The sequence below is a fragment of the Agelaius tricolor genome, unplaced genomic scaffold (genome assembly GCF_023055355.1).
Source record: "Agelaius tricolor isolate 1412-34295 unplaced genomic scaffold, bAgeTri1.0.p SCAF_28, whole genome shotgun sequence".
Lineage (NCBI taxonomy): Eukaryota > Metazoa > Chordata > Aves > Passeriformes > Icteridae > Agelaius > Agelaius tricolor.
The window spans coordinates 4,875,810-4,902,642 of NW_027269288.1; the positions used below are offsets into that span (position 1 = coordinate 4,875,810).

The window sequence follows — 26,833 nt, forward strand, 5'->3', positions numbered from 1 at the left end:
ACACTGCAAATGCTACACATCATCGGTATAAATTCTTATCTGCCAATGCATTTGACATTAATAAATTCTTATCTGCCAATGCATTTGACATCAGATTTACTGTTAAACTACTGGATGTTTTGACACAAAGTCTATCTTATTGGGTAATTGCTGTAGCACCAAATTTGATACACACTAGAACAATAAACTACTCAGTATATAAAATATTGTTCTGTTTTTGTAGATACCAAGACTCCTGCTGAGGATGTTTTTGCAGTAATCAGTTATTTTTATGGTCTGTGCATCATTTGACAAAGTTTGGCTGTCAAGACACTTCTATAGGTAGCTCCATGAAACTATTTCTCATGGTTTTATACCATTTTGGTTTTGTTCAGGGAGTGAGGGGAAGGCAGGGAGAAGGGTGTAATTCCTGGAGCATTTTATCTCCCAAATCAAGAAAAAAAAATGGTTTAACTATAATGGTGGAGCACGTTAAGAATATTGTAGCTCTAAAGTATTTCTTGAATCCCTGATCAAGACCTCCTAGCAGCGAGTGTGTGTAGCTTGACTTAGTTTTTATTTAAAATATTTTTGGGTGTTCTAAACATTTTCTGAACTTTGTATCCAAGTAGAGGTTCACTCTTGCCAGCCAGACTGGTGACTTCTCTGCAGGGTTTATTCACAGAGCTGCAGGCTCCCAGTACAGCTCTGAGGCCAGCCTTGATTTCTCTCTAGACACTTTACTTGGATTTCTTCTGCCTTTGCCCACAGTCCCACTAGCTCAGTAGTACAGGTGTGCTTTTGGAGTCACTCTGACATTTTAAACTTCTCCTTGAATCTTTTCTGCAAAAGTTTCAGTCCTGGCAGAGACAAGCATTCACATATTTCAGAATTGTTTATTTGATGGGTCATACTGCACTTCAGAAAATAACTGTACTGCTAAAAGAGGCTGAGCACTGCTGACAGAATAACAAATACCTTGTCTCAGCACTGGAATATCCTTTTGTTCCTTTGACTGCTGTCTCTTGCAATTTGATGAGTTTTATCCCAGTCACACCTTACTGCTAACTGAGACAAAGGAAGGCATAGAATAAAGAACATTGTAAATGTCCTTATCTTTTGCATATAATGTTAGGATCTCTACACTGCTATTTCAAACCTGCTGTAAATTTACCAGCCCAGATATGAACACATGGTTCTTTCCTGATCTTTATCATAATTCAGAAATTTAGGGGAGTTCCACTTACTGACAAATAAGCAGCACAGGTTTTATTTACCCCCAAAGGAGAATTCAAGTGGCTTGTGTGTAATTTTGTTCTGTTTTACCTTGAAGCATTGAAAGTAAAGTCATGGGGTATTATTTTTCCTGAGGTTTCCTTTACAGAATTACAGAATCACACAAGGTTGGAAGATCATGGAGTCCAACCCAGCCCAACACCTCAACTCAACCCTGGCACCCAGTGCCACATCCAGGCTTTGTTAAACACACCCAGGGATGGGGACTCCAGCACCTCCCTGGGCAGAACATTCCAGAACTTTACCAGTATTTATTTAGCTTTTTGTAGGTTTTTAATTTGTCAATTAAACAGGCTGATTTCCAAGCCTTATTGCTGAAATAACAAACTCCAAATTTACTTGGTGCAGAATCTCCTCAGAACTGTGGAGCTTTAACTTCCCAGTTCCCTGCTTTCAATGAATAGTCATGGGATGGAATAGAATTTGTGAGTGAGCACAAGCAAATGTTTTTCTCTTCCATCTTCATCTTTGCTGAAGGGCTGAGAGTGTTTTTAAGCTGCTTTGCATCTGCTTTCCCCAGGGTTCCTGTGTGAGGGCTGTGATATTGCAGGGAGCAGCTTAAACTCGTGATGCAGTTTCAGCTCTTCCTGCCTCTGCTCATGGCAGGAGCTCTCTCTGTGGTGTTGTTCTGCACACAGGACAAAACTTGAGTTCTATAAAAAGTAAAATAAAGTAAAAACTCAGTTTCAAAGTCTTCTGAAGAAGCTTGGCTATGAAACTCTCCCTGATTAAAAATGAAATTAATTTGTTTTTGGAAGACTGTTCTGCCCAACAGGTTTAAAACACCTCAAGATCCTCCCTGGTACATGGGAGAGAGCAACAAAATGTAAGGTTATAGAGAGTGAAAGATTCACTCAGGTACATGTCAGACTGCTCACTTGGGTCATGTGTGGTGAGATGAGGCCACCCCCAGGTGTAGAAGCACAATATCACAGTAAAATGCTGTGTCTGTGGTGAAAAACAGAAACTGATGAAGCTGGGCAGGCAAATGCTTACCTCAGTCTGTACAAGGCACATTAGAGTGCTTGAATGTGCTCAATTAATTGAATTTTAGACAATCTGTGCTAGAACCTCTGAGGTTACTTAGGTTAGGTTAATAACTTGTTGGGATATTACCCTTGAAAATAACAACTTTTGAACAGGAAATACTCAGATTAAGGACAGTTAAATGTTGCAGTTAAAACAAAAAGCACAAAAAACTGTGTGGGGATTATTAACCTAATCAACCTTCCCAAAATTCATACCTGTTTAGCCAGGCTGTCCCAGTCTGACAGTGCTGCACCAAGGATGTGTAGGGAGCAGTTTGGAGGAGGTTGGGTTCTGGAGCTGTGACCCGAGGGTGTCACGAGGAGGAAGAGGGGGGTACAAGTGGCACCTGCTCAGTGCAGTCCTGCTCTGTGAGGGAGCAGCTTTCATTGTCTGGTTTTGAAGCTGCTGCTGCATCTCATTTTAGAAGTACAAGGTTAGAGGGCTTAATTTGAGATTCTAGAGCAGTCACAACAAAACTAAATTCATCAAGTTCAACGTTAGCTCCAGCCATGCAGCCAACAAATTATGAGTTCATTACCACCCTGTGTTTGCATTGCCTGAAACCTCACCCAGATCTTTGGATTTTTTTAGATGATAAGGGTTTTTTTTTTGCATCAGACAACCCTGCTGCATTCCTTGCTGCTCACCAGCTCCAAGGCCATGCAAATAATTTTGCCTCTATTTATCCTATCAGGCCTCTGGAACTCAAGGAAGCCAAGCCATAGGCTTTGCCTACGTTATAACTTACTCTTCCCTTGGTTGTTGAGATCCTGCACCTCTTGTTATTCCAGTGTCTGGGGGTATGATGATAATTATCACCTCTATCATGTGCTGTGAGACCCACTAAAAATGGGCTGTAGAAGAAGAAAATGGGCTGTAGAAGAAAGAAATCCTAATTTTCTTCTTGATACAAAATTCCCCTTTGGCTTCAGACTGGAAATAACAATCTGAGGACCTCCTTTGCTCCTGACTGAAAATAGGATCTGGTCTCCACCAGCCCTGTGTTCCTTAACCCTGAGAGAGGGGAATTGAAGTTAAGGCATTTAAATTTTTCTTGGTTTTGGGTAAAATGCTTCAGGAAATGGAGAAACGATGAGGAAGATGTAAAAAATTAAAATCTTCAGTCTGGCAGCTTGGGGATTTGCTACTTGGAGTCTGATATTTTAGGGAGTGTGGGAAATGAACTGATCAATAGAGTTTCTTATGTTGGCAGTGCTGGGAGTATGAGTAGCATTTGCAGTGATGCCCATTTGACTGATTTAGTCTGTGATTTTTTAAAAAAACCTGATTAAAAAGAATAGAAATAATCAATTTGGAATGGCAAGCAAACCTTTGATTTTTGTGGTGAAGTGGATTTATTAAACATATTGTAATTATCTGTATTCCCATTAACCCACTGTGACAGTCTTTTCCTGGATCTTTAGAATTTGCCCCAGCTGTAGTGGCTGCCTGAGCAGTAGTAACTTATTATTATATTATAATTAATTAATGTTATTTAAAGCTTTGTATGAGATAGGTATGTTTGTCCCAACATGGCTGCTCTCTGGAAAGAATTAACAGTGAATATCCAGAGAAGTGAGCACTGGGATTTAAACCAGTGTCACTATTTGAGGAAAAACCACAATTTGGGACATTACAGCTGGAAGGTTCATGCAAAAAATAATAACAACAACAACAACAACAACATATGAATTATTAATACAAAGACTATATTAATCATTAACTACAGTAATATTAACTAAAACTGTATTAATATTGTCAGGAACTGTAGTTGGGCCAAAGAGCAATGGATACAAATAGAAAGAGGGGAAATTTGGGTTTGATGATCAGAGATCATTCCCTGGCAGGGCAGGCCCTGGCACAGGTGCCCAGAGCAGCTGGGGCTGCCCCTGCATCCCTGGCAGTGCCCAAGGCCAGGCTGGGCAGGGCTATTTGTGATTTTTGGGGTTTTTTTTGTGATTTTGACTTTTTTTTCTGATTTTGACTTTTTTTTCTGATTTTTATCTTGTCTTTTTTTTTTTGCCGTTTTTAGGCTTTATCTTTTATTTTGGTATTTTTCTGGTCTTTGATCTTGTCACTTTTATGGAGTTTTTCTGTGTTTTCCTGTGAATTTTTTGAGGGTGTTTTTTTTAATGATATTTGGTGTTCTGTGGGTTGTGTGTGTGTTACAATCCGTGAGGAGGTTTTGGGGTTGTTTGTTTTTGGGGTGTTTCAGTGCTGTTCTCTGTGTGTGTTTGTGTGTTACAGTCCATGATGAGGTTTTTGGGTTGGTTTTTGGGTGTTTTGGGGGTAGTTTTGGGTTGTTTTGTGTGTTGGGTGCTGTTGTGTGTGTGTGTGTTATAGTCCATTATGAGTTTTGGGGTTGGTTTTGGGGTTGTTTCTGGGGTGTTTCTGGGGTGTTTTTGGGGTGTTTTTGGCTGTTTTGGTTGCTCAGTGCTGTTCCATGTGTGCGTGTTACAGTCGATGAGTTTTGGGATTGGTTTTCAGTGTTTTTGGGTTGGTTTTGGATTGGTTTTGGGGTTGATGTTGGGTTATTTTGAGTGTTTTGGGCTGTTTTGGTTGCTTGCTGCTGTTCCGTGTGTGTCTGTGAGGTTTTGGGTTAGTTTTGGGTTGTTTTGGGGTTGTTTCTGGCTGTTTTGCTTGCCTGCTGGTGTTCTGCATGTGTGTGTGTAGGTTTTGGGGTTGGTTTTGGGTTGTTTTTGGCTGTTTTGGTTGCTCACTGCTGTTCCGTGTGTGTGTGTGTGTGTGTGTGAGGTTTTGGGGCTGTTTCTGGGTGGTTTTGGGTTGTTTTTGGTTGTTTTGGTTGCTCGCTGCTGTTCCGTGTGTGTGTGTGTGTGTGTGAGGTTTTGGGGTTGTTTCTGGGTGGTTTTGGGTTGTTTTTGGCTGTTTTTGGCTGTTTTCGTTGCTCGCTGCTGTTCTCCATGTGCCCGGCGCGGCCCGGGGCGCTCCCTGCGCTGCGCCCTCCGCCCGGCAGGGGGCGCGCGGGGCGGCGCCCTCGAGGCTCGGCGGGAGCAGCGCCGTGGGCGCCGCCGCGGCCGCTCCCCGCCCCGCCAACAACGCGCGCTCTGATTGGCCGCGCGCCCTGTGTTGTGTCCCGGCAGCCAATCGCGGCGGGAGAGGAGCTGTTGGTGTGGTACAATGGCGAGGACGACCCGGCGATAGCGGCCGCGATCGAGGAGGAGCGAGCGAGCGCCCGCAGCCGCCGGCACTCCCCGAAGGCCCGCAGAGGTACGGAGCGCACCGGCCCCGCCGCCGCCAGCGCGCGGAGCAGCCCGGCCTGCGGCCGCCGTGACCTTCCGCGGCCCGAGACAGGAGGGTGGGGAGGGCCCGGCCCGGCGCGGCCCGGCCGGCGGCGCCGCGGGCGGAACGTGGAAGTTGCGGCTGGAAAAGTTGGGAGAGGCGGCGGCGGGCAGGGAGAACGGCCCGCTCCGCCCGCGGGGCCGCGGCAGCCGCTGCGATCCCGTGTGGGGCCGGGGCCGAGCCCGCCGCAGCCGCGGTGCCTCCTCGGGAAAGCGAGCGGAGCTTGGGGCCGGCCCGATTCCTGCCTGGGAGAGCGAGCGGAGCTCGGGGTGCCCCGATCCCTCCCTGGGAGAGCGAGCGGAGCTCGGGGCCGCTTTTCACATGCGGGAGAAGAAGGCTGAGCTCGGGGTGCCCCGATCCCTCTCCCGGAAAGTGGGCTGAGCTCTGAATGCCCCGATCCCTCCTTGGGAAAAGGAGCGGATTCTTGGGCCGCCCTGATCCTTCCCTAGCCAAGCGGGCTGAGCCCAGGGCTGCCCCGATCCCTCCCTGGGAAAGCGAGCGGATTCCTGGGCCGCCCCAATCCCTCCCTGGCAAAGCGAGCTGAGCCCGGGGTGCCCCGATCCCTCCCTGGGAGCTGAGCCCGGGGTGCCCCGATCCCTCCCTGGGAGCTGAGCCCGGGGTGCCCCGATCCCTCCCTGGGAGCCCGAGCCCGCGGCCGCCGCGCTCTCTCCTTGGGCAGCGGAGCCGAGCCCGGGGCGGTCCCGCTGTGGAGGTCGGGGAGCCGAGCCCGGGCCCGCTCCGATCCTTTGGGAAGGGGAGGCTGAGCCCGGGTTTGGAGTACTTCAGTCCAGCCAAATGAAGAACAGCCCTTCTGTTCTTTCCCTGCGGTTTTTAATTTCTTGTTATTTCTAGGCCGATTTGCTGGTTCTGGAATTTCGCAGAAATGGGAATGGCTGCTCCTGGCTGACTTCGGCCGAGGAGGGAGGGTGGGACAGAGTTTGGGGTGGTATAAACGCATTATTCCCTCTGTGAATATGTATGTCGGAGCAGACATCCATTATTTTTTCCATTACTAATTCAGCAGCAGGGTTTTTTAGAGTGCGTGTGCCTCCACGCGTGGCCTTATATAACTGACATTTTGCCTAATGTTTTAGGCCAAAATCACAACAAAGCCTTGAGTTACAGGGACTAGATATAAAAAAGGAAATATTCAGTTGCAGCACAGATGTATCAATTCCTCTTGCATGGGAGTATGTACATTTTGGTATTCTCTGGAAGCTACAAATGAACCAAAGAAAGATAATATTTTAAGAAGCATCATTATAATTTTTTAAACTTAAAATTTAGAGCCTGATCTTACAGGTAGTGCAGATGGCTGGAATTCAGATTGGAAACAAGGTAACTCAGACATTGAAAACAGTTATTGTGTGAGTATTTTACTTGAGATTGAGGAGGGGGGACTGTAGTGCAACACAATTAGTTATTTTGAATAGTAATCCATAGGTTAAGGAAATACAAACTGAAATTCAAGCACTGATTTTTATTTTATCATGAAAAAGCATATTTAGCACATATATAGGAAGCACTTGGTAAATTACAGGCTGGATTATGTTTTTTTCCCAAATATGCATTATCTTAGTACATGGAATTTGTGTGCCTATGATTTACCTGAAAGGCTAGAAAAACAACCTGCAAGAATTTGATTATATGATAAATCAGAAAAGCCAGACAGAATAATTTCTGAGGTAATTTTTCATGGCATAGAAGTTTGATTTGCATTCATGAAGTTATAGGTAAATATACCAGTAAACTAATTTGGTTTCTGGGTTTTGATTTTGTGCTCTTTTGTGGGTTTTGTGTTTTAACTGTTATGGATTTTACAGATTTCATAATTGGGAGCATTAAATCTTTTCCCCCTTTTTATAAACACAAGCTCCTTACCAAGGCTCGCAATTATTGAATAAAAAGGAACCCAGCAAAAACCAACTCCAAGCACAATATTCATGAAGTATTTGAGAATTACCAAGAATAATCTATTTATGGAGTTGTACCCTTGTTTCATGAAGCAGAAAGACCAAATTCTTAGTATTTAGTTGATATAAATTGTTAGATTAAAGTTTCAGCTCTAAAATGAAAAGGCAATTCATTGGATATTTTGAAATTTTATAGTTCTGTTTTTCACAGGTTTCATTGGAATATTTTTTTACTTTGCATTTACTCTCTGTTTTTTAGTGTTTGTAGTAACATCTGTTAATATTTGCAATTCACAGCAATCTTTTTTCAAGAAATATACACTTCTTTTCCCTGCAGATTTGGTAGCAGTAGCTGCAGTGAGGATTCCAGAATGGTTTCTACTCATATCTCTGCTTTTGTAGATTCAGCTGCATCCTTGGATGGGGAAGCTTCTTAACCCTAGACTTGAGATTTGGGGAAATAAGGGAAATTATGATGAACATGATTGAAAAGTAATTAAATTAAAAATACATAGTTCTGATTATATGATACAAGGGATAGGAGGAGAATGATTTTTTTGTGATTTAACTTTATGCATGTGAAAAATTGGGAGTCAGTAGAAGGTAATATTTGAATTATTTGAATTAAATAGCAATTTAAGACTTGCTAGAGAGGAGCTCCTCCTGAGGATTGTGAAATTTGAATTCATTAGTGACCTAAACAGATCTATAAAATTTTTAAATTTTATTTTGGCCTATGTTACACACTGTTGTCTTACATATTGAGAAGAAAATATAACCAAGGAAGAATTGTTCAATTCTAACAACTGTTAATGAATGTGTCCTTTAGGAACACATTTTCTAGAAAAGTAAAGTGACAGTTCAATACCTTAGGAATGACTAGACAAGACATTATTTGGGAGGTGTACTATCACACAGACCATGTCATTATTTTTAAATTTTATTTTGGCCTATGTTGCACACTGTTGTCTTATATTAGAAGAAAATACAACCAAGTAAGAATTGCTAAATTCTAATAACTGTGGATGAGTGTGCCTAGAAAAGTAAAGTGACAGTTCAACACCTTAGGAATGACTAGACAAGACATGATTTGGGAGGTATATTATGATTTAATGATACAGACCATGTAGTTATGAGATAAAACTCCTAATTAGTCTGTATTCAGTAAAACAAATATCCTTTTGAATTTTTAATGCAACTTAGGTCTTATGCTTGCACATAAGTTAGATATTAGATAGATGGCTGAAAGATAGTTTAGGTTAGATTTAGATATTTCTCATTTGACAAATCCCCTTGTTTTCTGCCATGTGTGTAATGAACCCTTGGCAGAGGAGGTGCTCATTCCACAGGCATTAAAAATGGGCTCTTTTACCCCATTGTCAGCCAGGGAGGCTTTCACTGCTGTCCCATGTTCATGTTGCAGGAGGAATCCTCTCTCTGGGTGAAGGCTGGAGTGCTCTGTGCTGGGAGTCAGGCTGAGTTAGCAGGGGCTGGAGGTGCCCACAGAGCTGCTCACCCTGGCCTTGAGCTGCCCTGTGGTCCCTGGCACAAGGCCCATAATCTCCTTGAGCTGGATCTAGGCTGGCACCTGGCATTTCCTCCAGGTCCCCATCTCCCTCCTGCGTGTTTTTGGGCTTGTGTTCTGCATTCATGTTTTTGGGCTTGTGTTCTGCATTCATGTTTTTGGGCTTGTGTTCTGCATTCATGTTTTTGGGCTTGTGTTCTGCATTCATGTTTTTGGGTTTGTGTTCTGCATTCATGTTTTGGGTTTGTGTTCTGCATTCATGTTTTGGGGTTTGTGTTCTGCATTCAAATTGCTTTATCGTCCCCAGGTGTTTGTTTGATGGCTCCTGCCTGGCTTGGCTGTAGCTTTCCTTAGCTGGAATAAATCTCCTACATCTTCCTCCTACCATGCACAGCAGCTCAGGAATCCTGGAGGAAAAAGGCACTCATTGCATTTGTTTTCATACATTGGAACAATGTGGGATGTTCCTAAGGTGCATTTGAGATGTAGAAAGAAATTTAGTAGGATGGCAAGGTGCTGAGAGGGATGGGAATGCAACCCCAAACAGGAAAACCTGAATTTGAAGCTGGGTACCATCACAGATTTTTATCAGAACCAAGCTGTTATTGCTGCCTTAATACACAGTTCAGAGCCAGCAGCTGCCAGTGCATGGCCAACAATAGCTGAGATTAAATTTTTTTGTTTCTTTTGCATTTTCTGACATTTTTTTGTTAAATGTTTATCATTGTTTCTCCCAGGTTGTAGTTAATGTGCTGCCTGCCAAGCTTGTAGGGAAATTTGCTCAATCAAATGCATTAGCACAAGATTTCATTAATTCTCCTTCTAAGGAAATTAAAAAGAGAACAGCTTGGGTTCACTTTGCAAGTTGGGTTCATGTGTCCTTGAGAGAAGTAGTGTGGATTTTTTATTGTGTCATCCAGGTGTTTCTTCCTTTTCATATGACAGGAATAATTTGTAGCACTGAGCAGTAACATCAACAGAGCACATGAAGCCTCTGGCTTCAGACTCAGTCTTTCTGAAAAGAAGTAACTTTGCAGTAGCTAAAGTATTTTTTTTAAGGAGAAGATGGTCATTAATCAATTGTCATACATAAAAATATCCAGTGTTTTTATCAGGCTGTATTCTGCTTTAAGGCTGCATAGGCTCCAAAGTGTGATCAAACCAGGCTAAAATCTCATGTCTGTTGTGGGTTATGTGGCAGATCAAAAGTCTGGTTTTGAAGGGAGGAAGATGCTGATGTTGCTCAGGATGAAAGCTTGTCTTGCTCCATGCTTGGGGTAATTCCTCTAGAATACCCTTTTTTGGGGAGAGAAGAGGTCCCTGCTTTGTTTCCCCGTGCTTGTTTCTGTCTCTGGAGCTGCTCAGGCCCTCGCTGTGCTGCCCTGGGGCTCTCAGTGAGAGCTGCAGGAGCTCCTGGGAGCTGCACTGCTGCCTCACCCTCTCCATGGGGGGAGAATCTTCCATTTCATTCTTCAGAAGCACCTGCTGCATAATGCAGCTGGAGTGGCTTCTGAAACCAAGTGACCTCTCAGCCTCAGTTGTGTCAACTCCTGAAATATTTTGCTATTGTAGTGCAGGCAAAGCACCTGCACCAGGGTCACCTGTGTCCTGGACAGCCCCTGGTGATTGTTCAGTGAGGTTCTAAAACCTCAAACCATTCTAATAAATCTTTTAAAGCTTTGTTACCTTCAATGGTTCTGTTACTAATGTTGCTGCTTCCCATGGTTCTTACTGGGCTTCAGGCAGAACATGAACTGTACTCATAACAACTGACCCAGAGGCAGTGTGAGGTGAAAATGGGTGAATGAAAATCAGTTATTGGCTGTTACAAGCAATCATTGTGCCTTGGTTTCTATCAGGTGAATGCAAAGTGCAGCTTCAGGCTTCTGCTTCCCACATGTAAATAAACTGTGTCATCCTAAAAGTTACAGTGTTTTTGCTCTTGTCTGAAAGTGTGACTGTTGCTGAAACAGTGTCAAAGTGCTGCTCATGGGGAGCATGAACATGTAGGGATAAAATCAGCAGGTTAAATTCTGAGATAGTAGAAATCCTTGCAGTTTTTATTTTTTTGTTAATAATTTCTTAGGTATTCTCATGTAGTTCCAAATAATTAGCTGTACATGAGAGTGCCATAAATATGCACCCTGTTTATAAAAGGTAGGCCTTGTATTGCTATCTGGATGTCATCCCAAATGGAAATCATGGTCAAGTGATTGCCTGTTCTTTAAGTTACCCAACTTTATTAGGTTTGTACTTGGACTAATTTAAAAGTGTGTTTCTCAACAGAAAAGAGCTTGTGAGAATGAGAAAAATGATTGTGTGTGAGTTGGAATGTAGCTTATAGAGGGATGTGCAAGTTGTACATTTGTAGCAAGGGTATCATGAAATGGTATTGTTATCTAAGCTCTACTTCCAATAAATTTAATGAAAAACTCAGATAGGAGCTCAAGGCTTCAAAATTTCCTAACCAATGACTGGGAAAAGACAGTGGAGGAGGGAAGAAGTCATCAAGATCATCTGGAACGAAATCTTAAAGTGGAATTGACTTTGATTTCCCCAACCACATTGATTTGCAGTAAGGGTTATACAGCTCCAGCTCAGAAGCACCATTTGGGATATCAAGGCACCATATCTCCCATAGAAGCATCTGTCTGGAGAGTGACTCAAGTATTTGAGATCTTCCAAGCAGTTCAGTTTTCTTTTAACCCCCATAAGTGGGGCCTTTCAAAGGGACACTTGTATTTCTTTAAATTCCCATCTTCACCTCTGCAGCAGTGCCCCCAGTTCCTGGGACAGCTGCTCTGGCCTTTCAGAACAGCCAAGTGGAGTTGGTGTCACTCATTCCAGCCCTGCTCCAGCCTAGGATTTAAGAATGAGAGAAAATAAGCCTTCATTTCAGGAATTAAAAAATAAATTACCTGTATTTAAGAAAATCAGAAAATTCAGCCCTGAATTGCTGTGTTGGCTCCTTAAACTCTGTGTTTCCAAGTATAAACTTCTGGAAGTACTGCAAGCACCTTGCACACACTGTTACTTTATCTCTGGGGCGTTTTTGTGTTTGACTTAAAATAACAATCTGGCCTTCATGGGTGTTACAAGTTGTATTTCCAGCTACTAACTTAGTTCTGCTCAAAGCAGATGTATGTAGTTACCTAACAGAATAACAATTCTTGGGTTGTTTGGTAACTCAGATTCTGAAGAGTTCTGGATTTTTTTCATACTTTTTGCATTTTCAGTCACACTTCCTTAGACTGCTTTTCTCAAGTTAAAGTAAAATATATCTAGACCACAGTTGGGGCATTTCCCAGCAAATTTGCTAATGCTGTCTTCAGTTACATAGTCCACAGTGGGAAGTGAAATAAAGCACCAGGCAACTTTCTGTTATTAATCAATTTTTTCTTCCAGTTGATCAGGATTAGCTTTGAAGCAAGGAATGACCTGGAAGAAAAGCTGTTTGATATTTCACTGCTATTTTTTAAAAATAATCCACTGCATTTGGAAATTATTCTCCTCCTTTCTTAGTAAATACTGTTTTGATTTTCCTGAATATAAGTTACTCAGTTGCTATTGAAATACTGGTTTCCTTGTAGACATATTCATTGTATTGGGATTTTCCTAGAATTTCTTAGACTAGACCATTTTCTTCTGACTCATAGAATTGTTTAAACACTTCTATATAGAAGATGTGGAGAAAATTTGGTGATTGCTTTTTTAGGGAAGAGCTTTGAGATAGATTTGGAGGATTTGTTCCAAAATAGGAAGGGATGAATTCCTGCAGAGTAGAGTAGGCAGAGTTTTCCAGAGCCAAACAAGTACTGATGTGTTCTATTCCTAAATCAACATTTAGTGATTTAGAGTTGGCTGTTGCTTGTAGAATATAAGAGAACAAGCTCAAGGAGCAGCCTGCCTTACAGCTCAGTAAATCTGGTGACTTTTGCTCACATGAATAATCCTTTCTTGCATTGCTTTGGTTCCCTCACGTTTACCCAAGCCTTTTCCAGCCACTGCTGCTCTTTCTGTGGTTTCCTGACCCTCCTGTGCAATCTCCCCCTTCAGTGTTTGTTTCCCAGTTGGAGGCTCTGGGGATTGTGGTGGATGCAAGGTAAAGTCAGTTCTTGACTTTCAGTGTATTCTTATTTTATTGGCCTCCTGCTTGAGCCATCTTTTATTTAGGGAGGGCTTTAAGTTCTTGTAGTAAGAATCTTGTGTAGCTCTTAATTTCTCTTGCCTTCCTCTAGATTTTTTTAATGCATCATTTTCTCAAAACCATTAGATCAGAATTAATGTGAGTAATTTTGTATCATTAGTTGTACTAAACTTTTTATTGCAATTTACCATAATTGTGCATTGACCATTTATTTTACTTGCATTATTTACAGGGGATATCTTATACTGAGGTCTTACCTGCAGATGTCCCATGTAATTTATGGTGCAGTGGTGAACAAGCACATTTCACTTCAGGAGTGTGCACACAAAGTTTTGGTAGCTGGTTTATTCATTGAAGACATGCAGACTCCATTTGAGTTTGTGGCTGAGAGCTCTTTGCTTTAATTGAAGTCTCCTTCAGAAGGCAACTTGTGTTTGTCAGCTCCATGAAGATTCCCACATTGCTGCATTAAAAACCTGCAAAACAGCAAAGAAATCTTTTATTTATTAACTGGTTTGTATATTTTTCAAATTAACAAAAAGAAAAATCATTTGTAAGACTAGAGTCTATTTATTTTTTTCAATCTGTCTATTTATTTTGTCATTCCTGCCAAGAGCCTTAGACAGATTGACAGGAATGACTGTTCTGAAGAATTCTGCACTTGCTGTGTTGAGTTCCTCAAGGAAATGTTACAGCAGACTGATTTTCTGCTTGGGTTTATTACCAGTTACTGAAACAAGACTCAGTGGCATTTGTAGCTAAGAAATTAGGCAATGGATGACCATTTTCTAGAAGTATTTACTTGCCTTTTGTACACTTTTCCCCTGGAAAATCACAATATTTATTTGGATCACCAGTGCCTGAGAGTTATTTAGGATGAAGCTTTCTGAGCACTTAGGAGCTTACCAGCTGTTAAGAGTTAATTCTGCTGTTCCACTTTGTTATCAGAGTTCTGTGAGAGCTTTTGATGGACTATGATTAATGCTGCACAACTTCAGAGAGGCACTGTTATTAATGTGCTGATTGACATAAAATTATTCTAGTGAGAGTATTAGAATAGCTGAAAATCCATCACCTTGATTGTTATTGCTGCAAAATGCCATGGAGATGAGTAGTCAGCTGTACATTAATTATTGTAACTCTTGGTGAGAGTCAGGTGCCTCATGGAGCCTCCTCAGACACAGATCTGCTTTTGTTTGGCAGTCCATCAGAAGCAGTGTGACTGCTGTTTGTAAAAGGGATTTAATTGATAGAAATTTGGGAGCATTTGCTCAGGCATCACCATGATTCAGGGCTGAGTGCAGTGCACACTTCCCTGTGTTTACTGTGGCAGTAAAGCTGCAGGCTGTGAGCTGTGGTGTGGAGCAGCTCAGGGCACTGGGAGCTGACCTGTCCAGGCAATGGGATTGGAGTGTTCAAACCCCACCTTTGCCACAGTTGGATCCCCAGCCAGGTCTGGAGAGTCTCCTTGGGCTTTTCCCAAGGACTGGGTGAGCTGAGGCAGTGAGCTGGGGAGAAAATGGACTTTGCTGCAAAATATTCCCTTCAAGTTGCAGGTAAAGAGCAGCAAGCCCAATGTTTCTGATCCTACAGACCCTTGTCAGGATTGCAAAGCAAAGTGGACTTTGTGCTGAAGCTCAGCTCAGAGCTCTCAAATCCTGAACTCTTGGGTGTCACCCTCTGCTCTCCCCACTCAGATACCAGAGCTGGTTTTATTTTCTGCTTCCTTACCTGCCAATTAAATTGTCCAAGTTATGTTACAGTGACATTTTATTTCTGTAGTCTGCTTTAGTTGTTTTAAACTAAACTGTTTAAAGCTAAAACTTCTAGTTTTAACCCATTTATTTCAAATTAGATTTTCATCTCTCATGTAGCAGTTAACTGAGCAGAAGACAAATATATTTGTGCTCTGAGATTTGTTTTCACTGTTTGAAAAATGGAAGAAGTTGCTGTTCCCTGTAATAACTTCATGAGCCTGTGACCTTGCTTGGTGTCACAAATGAAGCACATGGCAACTTGCTCTTTTCTGGTTTGGGGCATATTATAAATTTAGAACTTCTGTTGTAGGTCTTGTTAACATGAGCACCAACTGTTGCTGTTGTCCTGTAGCACAGTCCTTTTGAGAAATGGACTGATTGGGCAACTGGAGGATTACAGTTCCTTTGGAAATATAATTCAGTGTATCCCATGTTATCAGAGAAGGCTGACAGGCCTTTCTCTAAGAAACTGTCAGTGGGCTGTGGCTGAAATGAATGAAACACTTTGTTTCACCAAGGAAGTGAAGCAAATCTTCCACAATTTCCCAGCAGATAAAAATAATTTGGTGACTATATTGTACATTAAAATGATGAGTTTAGATTGTAATGTCAACATAGCATTATCCTAATTTATCCACTTCTGTAAAGGACCTGCTGTGATACTGTGCCATATGACTTTGGATTGATTTGTCACTGAAGTGAAGAGAGTGACAAAGGAACTGGAAGGAGATGAGCCTTTCCAAATGTAACAGATACAGAGAAGCAGAGTTTTCATGCTGCAAATATGTTTTGACAGGAGCTGGTTATTAACAATTAATGTTCTTTGTTAGGTTGGAGACCCAGTTGAGAAGATGCTGCAATATTTTTAATGGGGACTGGTGGAAAAACACTGCATACCTGTACTGAAAAAATAGAATAAAGTTAAAGGAAAGAAACTTGGAAATGGATGTCAAAGAGTGGGTGACATACACTGTAAAACACAGAGGGGTGATTTTACTGGGAATACTTGGAGAAAAATTTCTGAGAAGTGCCATGTTGCAGACATGGTGAACATAAATGACGTGACAAATTTCAATAAAAATAATAACAGAACAAATTTGAGTGACTGTCAATGAAAACGTTGAGTGTGACCTTGTGCAGTTGTGAGGGGTTTAATTTTATCCCTGGGAGCTTTAGCCTGTTGGGAGCACTGTGAGAGGCTTTGCTGCTGCTTGCTCAGGGGTTGGACTCTGCTTGCAGTAATCCTGGGGCTCCTGGTGGACACAAAGGCAGCCCTGTCCTGGGCCTGCAGCCTTGCTCCAGCTGTGTTCTCCAGGCAGGCATTGGCAGCAGTGGCTTTGGTTTGCCATGCAGTGACAGCTTTCATGTGTGGCACAGAGGGGAGATTGCTCTGGACAGCAAGACACCACCTTGATCAGCTGTGTGAGAAGGGCTTTGGGTCTGCAGTGCACTCAAAAGTCCTTTTTTTCTATTTTTTTTTTTTTTTAATGTCAGTTATTTGTGTGACTGCTGCTGGATTGGAACATAGCTGGTTTGTCAAAGAGCAGAATAAAATGGCAGGTAAAGGCCTAAGTAGTTACTTTTGAGGATAACTTAGCTAAACCCAGAGATATTTTTGATGTAATCCTCTGAAATGTGATCCAAATAGGGCCATGACAAATATCTGGGGTTTTTATTACAGATAAAGGCAGACTGATCTATTTAAACTTGCTAGTACAAGTAGTTGTGTGAGGGATTTCATTTGCATTACCTTTAAATACTGCTGTCAATATAGGTGGTATTTCTAATTATCTGAGATTAACTTCATTTCACAAACATTTTGGAGCAAGCTCTAGTGACTGGAAGCAACATTTTCTGGGCTCAGATAAAAGCTTTGATTGGTTAAAGCAGAGATTTAAATTTAGACATTCTCTGTATTAAATACACAATTTGGGTGCTCTATTTTTAACTGAATTTGAAATAAAAACTGGCTAAATATAGAGACCAGTTATTTCTGGAAAGTGTGTGTGCCAGCTGACATTTCTTTTGCTGCTGCTTTTGTCTTAATACTTAGCAAAACAAAAGCTCATGGAATAGAAGTACAGAGAAGAATGTTCATCATATTTTCTGTCCTGGGCTGGCTGTGGGAGCTGTGGCAGCCATGGAGCAACTTGCTGGGAATTTGTAGTGAATGGGGGGAGGCAGAAATACAGAGTGGAGTGATTGAGAAACTCTAGAGCAAGTCTGGCCCCATATTTGTGTCCTCTTTCTACTGCTTTAGAAATTTTGGCATAAGAGCAGAAATAACATTTTCAAGTCTTGCTACGATTAAAGCTCTACATTTAATTATTTATACTTAATTGTTCCATCACAGCTCTTGTGTGGGTTACAATTGCATGGAATTAAACCTTTGTTTGCCATGCCTTGTAATTGTTGGGTGACATTCTGTACTACTTAAGTCATTATAAGGCTTGTAGTCTAGAAATTTAAGACTTCCTGGGATGTGCACTCAGGTTAGTCAGAAGGCAGAACATGTTGGGGATTGGAATGAGATGCTGCAAGAGTGGATGACATACTCTGACAGACAGTGTAAACTGGTTTTGTCTCTTGTCTGGTACAGAGTTATGGTACAGAATTTCATTTACAAAAGCTAACTTGTATGAAGAAGACCAGAGACAGCTCATAGTTCAGCTGCTAGGGATTGGTGTAATCCCACACGTTTAACACAGGCTTCCCACTCAGAGTTTTTCACCAGCTTTTTAAAATCTATTTATCTGAAATTTGTGAACAGTGTCAGATTTTCTAGTCTCACAAACTGTGTATAATGGCAATATATTCCCTTCTGTGCTTACAAACTGTTGGGTCATTTCTTTCTCTTGGCACGGCACACCTGTGGTGTCCTCCTCCCATTTCTTACACTGACTACCTTAATTCCAGAAGTTTGTGGTGAGACACACTAACATGATCTTCAGTGCTATCATTAAAGTGGAGGCTTTGCCAAACATTTGCAGAAATTGGTGTTTTAAATAGCCCAGCTCAGAATTTTCTTATGCTTTCCATGGCAACAAGTTCATCTGTTATGCAAATGTCACTTTTAACAGTCTCTGTTAAACATGGCTCAGCTTCTTGCCTGCAAAAGTGTATTTAGTGCTCAGTACCAATAGTTCCATGCACAGTTTGGGGCATGTGCCTCTTCAGGTGTCCTGAAACACCTTCCCAAGGTGTTCCTCACCCCTTTTATATTGTGGTGGGAAAATGCAGTGATTCAAATGTGCTCTTTGTGCTTAATGGGTAGCATTGGGCTTATACAACAGGCAGTTTGGTATTAATAGAATTGCTGTGAAGTTTGGCTTCCTCTTTCTCCTGCTCCTACTGGGTAAGCTTGAAAGTGTCTTTTTATGGAAGAGGAGATGCAAGTTCTGCTGGAAAAATTACAGAGAAACCTTTGCTCACTGCACTTGCCCATAATCTGTAGATAATTCACAAGACTTTTTTCCTTTTTCTGTACTATATAGCTGTGTGTATTCTTCTTGTCCAGCTTTATTTGATATATTAGGTCTGGGCAGATTGACAGTACAGAACCATGATCCTCTGCAGCTCTGAAATATTCCTGTGGTTCTCAGGAGCTGGAGGTTAAAATTCTGTTGTGATTGGTTTTGTACACTGTGAAACAGCTCGTGTCAATTTTAGTGTTTCATTTGCTTAATACAAGTTATGCCTACACAAAGGAGTTGTAGCTGATAACTCTATAATGGTGTTGCAAGAAGTACACTCCTCCAAATGCTTACAATGATGACAGATGGAAGAAAACAGGGTAATAAAAGCTTTTGCATTTTGCTTTTTTCTGCAGGTTTTCATACCTACCTGACAGCATTGTTGAAATAGGCCTCCTAATGATACTGTGTGTGGAACCATTTACATTTAATTGACATCCCTTTTAATGAGGTGTTTATAAATTGATCTGTGGCTTGAATTTCATCCTTAGACTTGCTGGAATATGATTAAAAATGTGCTGACTTTGCCTCTACAATGTTCTGGTTTAGCAAGATTCAGTACTGAAAATGGAGGTTTCCATGTGCCTGGGATGATCTGGAGCCAAAGTGGGAAATGCTCCCAGTACAGTGCATCTATCTCACACTGACAGAGAAATTAAAATTAAAAGCTTTTTCTGGGTTGTGGGGAAAAATTACTCAAAAATGATCACCAGAGGTGTTGTGTGGCAGCATTGGAATTTCTGAGCCCTGGGCTCTTGGGAAGCTGTGTTTGGGCTTTGGAGCTGTTCTGCTGCCAGTACAAGGGTGATTTTCTGCAGAGCACTTGGTAGGCAGCAGTTTCATGTGTGGTTTCATTTGAAGTTGGGAGCTTTAGGGTTCCAAAGCCATTCCCTCCCCAGGTGATGAGTGTGTCTGCTCAGAGGTACTTGGAGTTCCAGGCTAAGCTTGCTGGAATCCTTTCAAAGCTGAGCTTAACTGCCAGTACTTAAAAGGAACTTTGATATATTGTTGTATTAACAGTAATATTGTGGAAGAAAGTGATGTTACAACATTTAAGCAATGTTTGTTTAAATAAGATTTAAATAAGAATTGTTCAGGCTTTTTCTTTCAAGGTTGCAATCTTTTTATTCTTAGCCTAATACTAGGTTTTTTTACTATTTTTACTCTTGCTTCCTTTTTCTCCAGTAATTTGCAGTGTGACATTTTGAACCTCAGCTATCCTAGATCACTTAAAACTTTGGACAGCAATTTTAAAAATAGTTAATTAGCAGAATTTAGGAGCTGTGGATGCTGTGAGTGAGACATGAGCCGGGTGCTGGGGCTGTGAGGCTGCAGTGCTGGATGGGTAGCAGGGACCCTGGGCTCTTTCCTCTGAAATGTGGCTCTTGGCTTAGATATTGGAAGAAAATATTTGCATAACTTTGTGGGTTTGAGGTCATGTTTCTGGCAAATTTCTGTAATCCCCCTGATGATATGAATAATCCTCATATACATTCATTTTATATATACATATATATATATATATATATATATATATCAGACATGTTGTGCTTACAAGCTTTCCCTAAATGCTGGGAGTTCTTGGCAGTCTCAGTGGCTCAGAGCAGACCTTAACACACAGCAATGTTGCCCTTTATTTAGCCAGGTGCTTTTTGATTTGTCTTTGCTGTGTGAGCAAGTGCTGGTAGAGAATAATGAAAGATTTTGTGAATAATGGAAGAACTAAAAAAAAAACCCAAACAAAAAGCAAAATAAAGTGTCTTAAATGCAAACAGAGAAACATATTTAAAGAACAGCCTCAGTATTCACATCTTAATAGTGAGCAGTTTGAATTAAATAGCATTTTTTGTGCCTAGTTACCTTCCTGTTTAACCAATTCAACTTATTAAATATGTAAGGTCTTTAACACCCATGTGCTGTGCCCTTCACATTTGGACAAGGCTCTAAGAAGTCACTGCAAAATGTTTTTGCATTTTGTTGAGCACCTCCAACCAATGCAACTTGGGTTTAATTTTTTGAAGCAAGTTATGCTGTTCTTTTGGATGTAGCATTCTGTGTGTGAAAAAGGCATTCGTGTGTTCTGGCCTGCCTGCAGAACAAACAACTACTCACATTTTTACTGATGTCTGAAGGCTTAAGGAATTTATTTTGAAAAACATGACATCAACCAGCATTCTGGAAACAAGAACAGATGAATTCTGGTGCACAGCAAGCTGTTTCTCAAATGAAAATTCAAGTTGTTAAAAGTATGTTAAAATCCATTAATCAAAAGAATATGGAAATGATAGTGCAGTTGTTTTCTGCTGAATTTTCCAATGGAATGTTTAACTTGAATATTCACTTAATCTTTATTCCATTCTTTTTAATGCCAAAGTACTGAATTTTTTTTCAATAGGAGAAAATAATTAGAAGTTGTTTTATAGAATAGTAGCAGCTATTGCATGGGATTGATGCAGACTTTAATCTCAACCAGTTCCAAAGGGTTAACAAGTGGGTTTATGTTATTACATTGTGATTCACACATGAGACTGTGTGGCATTGTCAGTGTAAGGTGCCATTTTGTCTTTCCCCTTCAGCCACAGCCTTGCCAAGTGCTGCCCTTGTCTGTCCTCTAAAAATACTGTCCAGGGGTCCCTGAGGGAACTTCACTCTAAAAATACTGTCCAGGGGTCCCTGAGGGAACTTCACTCTAAAAATACTGTCCAGGGGTCTCTGAGGGAGCTTCACTCTAAAAATACTGTCCAGGGGTCTCTGAGGGAACTTCTCCACTCTAAAAATACTGTCCAGGGGTCTCTGAGGGAACTTCACTCTAAAAATACTGTCCAGGGGTCCCTGAGGGAACTTCACTCTAAAAATACTGTCCAGGGGTCTCTGAGGGAGCTTCTCCACTCTAAAAATACTGTCCAGGGGTCTCTGAGGAGCTTCTCCACTCTAAAAATACTGTCCAGGGGTCTCTGAGGAGCTTCTCCACTCTAAAAATACTGTCCAGGGGTCTCTGAGGAGCTTCTCCACTCTAAAAATACTGTCCAGGGGTCTCTGAGGAGCTTCTCCACTGCTTTCCAGGAGAATTGGGATTTGGGCAGGTTTCTGGGGTAGGTTTGAGATTGGGGCAGGTTGCTGGGGTAGGTTTGAGATTGGGGCAGGTTTCTGTGGTAGGATTGAGATTTGGGCAGGTTTCTGGGGTAGGTTTGAGATTTGGGCAGGTTGCTGTGGTAGGTTTGGGCAGGTTGCTGTGGTAGGTTTGAGATTTGTACAGGTTTCTGTGGTAGGTTTGAGATTTGGGCAGGTTTCTGTGGTAGGTGTGAGATTTGGATAGGTTTCTGTGGTAGGTTTGAGATTTGGGCAGGTTTCTGGGGTAGGTTTGAGATTTGGGCAGGTTTCTGGGGTAGGTTTGAGATTTGGGCAGGTTGCTGGGGTACTTTTTTAGCACTCATGGGTAAGGTCTGGGTGTGTTATGGGCTGCAGTTAGAGCTGTTACCTACAGATCTCAAAGAAATAACAGTAATTTCAGTTCATACCAATTATTCTTTTCCCTTATTGACCCAAGAATTTTGGGGAGACAAATGTCCCCATTCTGTATTTCTGTAAGAGATAGAAGCAGTGGTTGAGCTCAGGTGTGAATGTCCTTCTTACTTTATGATCTTAACTGTGAACATGTTTGGTGCTGCAGTTAAAGGTTATTAAAGACAATGGCATCTTGTACAGTTGAGCAATATTTAATTACAGAGTTCAGCTCCAAGTGTATGGAAAGATTGTGTTAAATGTCTTCCCTCCCAGCTTCTGACTAGGCTTATTCCATCCCACCAGAAATAACTCTGTGGTTTAATAATCCCATTAATGGTTTGGTTAACAACAAAAGCCTGAGCCCAGCTAACTGTAGGTTCTTCAGAGGTGTCTTGGTTTTATCAATAAAATGAAGCACGGGCAAAGAAAGGTTACTTCTCTCAAATAAAAATCAAAAGTATGGGCAAGTAAAGGTTACTTCTCTCAAATAAAAATCCAAAGTATGGGCAAGTAAAGGTTACTTCTCTCAAATAAAAATCCAAAGTATGGGCAAATAAAGGTTACTTCTCTCTTACACTGTCACTCTGTGTTGTCTGAGCTGCTCCAGGATCAGTGCAGTGCTGATCACTGCCATTGGCAGTAGCACCTCCTGTGCCTGTTGCACTGCTATAAAGGGATTGTAAAGGTGGGAAGGCTGAGCTATCTTGCAGCACAAGTGGAGAGATAAAGGAACACTATTGAAAGTTGCAAGACAAATTACAAATGGGTGAATTCCTCTTTTGATCTTCATCACTACAGACAAGTTCCTCCTTTCCATCTGTTTATTTCGTTCATTTTCCTTTGCATCTTTCTTTTACAATTCTTCTAAAGCACATACCCACATGTTAAGTTCTGCCCTTCATTTATTCTTTTGTCATTGTTTCCATTTCACTTTCCCTGTGTTTCATTCCTGTATCTTTCTTGTTTAGACCAAGTGGAGGATCCAGCTGGCCGTAGCAGCCATGTAGGACCCTTCAGGAACCTGATGGTAAGTGCACGTGTGTACTTATACTCAGGCTTCCAGCAGCTTCTGTGTTCAGAAGCATTTCCCCCTCCTGCAGGCTTCAGTTCATTCCTGACCTCTGACACAATAAGAAAACCAAGGAACAGGCCTTGGACTACTCATTGATACCTTTATATCAGTTGTAGGCTGTGTTTTTATTGGAAATCTGCAGGAAGAAAATTCAAGTTTATATGGATTTTAAAAGCACTTTGAGAACTCATGAGAGAAAGTCTATCAACAGCCATTTACAAAAGTTTCTGAACTCCAAATATGTGAAGGCTGGGAGAGCATAGCAGTGAAGTATCACCCATTACTCTGTTCTTAAATTCTCTTGCTGGGCTCGTGCTGTTGAGTGGTCAGGACCATGAAATTGTGCATCTGGGACAGTCACTGGCATGTTTCAGTGAATTCTTTGAACCTTTTCAAAGAAAGCTGCAGCCTGGAAGATGAACAAACTAAAGGACATCTACAGTGGTTTGTGTCAGGAATTGATCTGACACATCTGAAATGTTGTGTGTGCACAAGAAGTTTGTTCACTCTGCAGAGAAAGGGCAAGTTGGGTGCTGGGTGAATCCTCTCTTCAAATGCATCAGTGCTCAAAGGCCAAGAGCTTGAAACACCTCCAGCTGTATCATGGAGCAGGTTACATCAGGAGTGAGTTACATCTCTTTTTAGGACTGGCAGAACTTGCAAATGTTCTGCTTTCCATCAGTAGGATAAGGTATGTGACATAAGTACCTTGATTTTGTCTGAAAATCCTGCTATTGGAGTGATTTCTCAGATTATCTTTGGATTTGAGGTACTAGAAATTTTATATTCGCTAACCTGGTGACACTTTGAAACATATCTGCATGCTTTAGCACTTGGGATTTATGTTGGTGCCTTTTCATACTTTACCCTTGAAAGGGTTTCTGATATTTTTAGAAAAAAGAATTCATCTGGTCCTGGTTTGAAGACTTTAATAATATATAATAATAACCTGTTGTTATGCTGAAATCCAGGGCTACTGTAGAGCTGGATATTGCACTGTGGGGGGAAAAATGTCTGAGCACATGTCAGGTGTGGCAGGTGAGAGGGCCCTGTGGACCAACCTTTTAATTCTTGTTTCCAATCAAGAATTTTGTTGGTTTTAGGTCAAGATACTGATAGTGGTCTTCAGATGAGAAGTGGTTTGCAAAAGATTTGAGAGTTCTTAGGAATGATGTATGATTTCTTGTGTCACTCTTAAGGTGTATTGTGGTGCATGTTTGAGTCCTAGGAATGTATTGAAATCTTACATTTCCACTTTTTCCCTAGAAGTGGAACTGCTGGATTGTGTTACTGAACATTCCCAGGGAATTTCAGGTGACTTGGGAGATCCTTCTGGAAACTTCTTTGATGTCCTTCATACTCAGATCTTGGTAGTGCTGGTTGTAATAATGAACATTAGGGGTGCTGATAATAAGAAAATGGTGTTGAAATGGGACTTTGAGTAGCTTGTCACATAAAGAAAGATGTGCTCTGACTTCCTCATGCCCATGTGTGCACCCAGGTATGTGCTAAAGCTTCTGACAGTCACAGGTGTTTGGTATAAAAGCCAAATTGATGTTGCATTGTTCAAACAATCCAGGATGGTCCTTTATGGCAGGATAGACATGGGCATCAGAACAATAATTGAGGATATTCAGAGAAAATTGCTAGTTCATTTTGGGGAGGAGGTGTGTGTCTTGTCCAAAGGTGACAAAAATTCAGTCTGAGTGACTGTTGTCAGGTTATAGGACTAAAACCTTAAATTAGATAAGAAATTAAAAAAGGTTTATTATATACATAAAACTGAAACACACTGGAATTTGGGGACAGCCTATGAAATCTGAGAGGAAATGCAGATAATGATTTAGTTTGTTGTAATCAAAACAAGTGTTTCCTTTTAAAGCTGAGGCTGTCTGAGCTGGTCTCCTGGGGGGTTTGTGTACTTGGAACTTCCTGGAACAGAGGAGCATTTTTTTATTTTCAAGGCATTTCAGTTTCTTGGCTCAGGATGTGAAAACTGTTTTCAAGGGGTAAAAAGGAGGAGTTTGACAGGATTGTGACGTGGAAGAATGTGCTTCCAGCTAGGAAATGGATGTAGGGCTGTGATGGACATTTCTGATCAGAGGGAATGGGCAGTGTGTTATGAAGCACATTTTGTGTGTTAGAGGGGCACAGGAGGAGTCTGGATTGCTACTTCTGGACAGCTCCTCCCAAGAGTTGAGTGTAGAACTGAGGAGTTCCAGTGGTGTTTTCTGTGTTCTGTGTGGAAAGTACAGGCTGCAATGAAGTGAATGAAAAGCTATAAACTTCCATTTGTTATTACACACCCCACATCATAATTTCTGTATGTTATAGGCCTGAATCTACAACATTAATGGCAAAAATTAGCAGTACTTTGTAGTGGAGTGGAAAATGAAGTTTTCAGTGTGTTTACATCTTGCAGTACTGGTCAGCTCTTTGCACATAATGCCCTTTTGTGTTCATCACCCTCTGCAACTAATACATCCTTCTTCATTTTGCTAACAGAAGGTGAGAACTTGAGAGTGGTGTTTGTGTCAGGACCCATCCAAATCCCTTCAATGTTTTCTGTTACCCAGTTCCATCTCACTTGGTTGTTCTGCCTTTGCCCTGTTTGTCAAGCTCATGCTGCCTTCACTCTTCACTCGTGGTGTTATTACTTCATTGTTTTTATCATAACTCTCCTCATCATTCAGAATGTTTATACAACTAAAATAAACCTCTCTGGGTTTCTATTTTCTAAGGTTTTCCAATTAACATTAAGACTAATTGTGTATGAAGAGATTTTCTATTTTCCATATCCTTCTGTGAGATACAGGAATTTAGTGACCATATTAAGGCATTAGATAACTGCATGATGTGAGCTCAATCCTGGACAGGTAGTTTGTTCTTGCTTTGAAAGTAAGGAAAGCATTTCAGTGTCTGAAGTTTTTTACCTGAATGCTGTCTGTTCCCCTAATCAGTCATTTTTATTTCTCAGGAAAGCAGGGTCTCTACAGGAGTTTGTTACACTCCAAAGCTGAGGGTTTAAATCTGCCACTGATACATGACAAATAAAAATTGTTAAGCAAGAATAATAAATGCTTTTTTCCCACTAGGAAAGAAGAAGACTCAGGAAAGTAAAAACAAGGGCAAGAAGGCAGCAGATACAAAACAGAAAAAGACTGATTTGGATTCTACTTCTGCAGATATGAGGGATTCTAAAGAAGGTGAGTTCTCAAGGGTCTTATTTCTTCCTTCTGTTTATCTTTTTGAATCAAAGGATGCTTGTCATGTTCAGTACATGAGCAGGTTATCTTACTGTGACAAAGTGAACATGTTTGTGTCATTTACCCCAACTGTTTTACTAGTTAGGAACTTGGCTATGAGAAGCATGTCATTAAACATACAACTCTGACCACAGGAAAAACTAATGTGCTGCAAAACTGAGACATAAACACAAACTCCTTAGAAGATAATAGCAGAGCAAAATCCTTATTCTCTGTCTTTGGAGCTTAGTTTCATGGTCATTATTTATTGCTAATTAGCAAAGTCAGTACCAAGGGGGAAAAATATTAATTCTTTTGACCCATAACTCTTCCATTCCCTCCCTGTGTTGTCCCTTCTGCTGGCACAACATGTGCACCACTGTTCAGGTACCTTATGGCCCAGCTAAGGAATGGAGAAGGATTTTTTGCTCTATAATGTACCCACTTGGGCAACATTGTGGGGATTGGCAGCCAAGGTGTTTTCCTAGAATCTGCAGAATCACAGAACATTTTGGGTTGGAAGGCACCTTTAAGCTTATCTTCTTCCACCCCCCTGCCATGGCAGGGACACCTTTCACTAGACTCAGAGCCCC

General features: G+C 41.3%; 1 protein-coding gene across 2 annotated transcripts in view; it reads left to right on the top strand.

Annotated features, from left to right (window-relative positions):
• Window positions 1-26,833, top strand: part of PRDM2 (PR/SET domain 2) — a 65,914-nt gene that overhangs the window by 18,940 nt on the left and 20,141 nt on the right. The window contains exons 6-7 of one of the 2 annotated variants that reach the window (XM_071449325.1): window positions 5,406-5,532; window positions 26,091-26,201. In XM_071449325.1, coding sequence (XP_071305426.1) covers window positions 5,406-5,532; window positions 26,091-26,201 — 238 coding nt within the window. Of the gene's footprint in view, window positions 1-5,405; window positions 5,533-22,898; window positions 22,951-26,090; window positions 26,202-26,833 lie in introns of those variants that run through there. The other variant, XM_071449326.1, reaches the window with a different exon arrangement.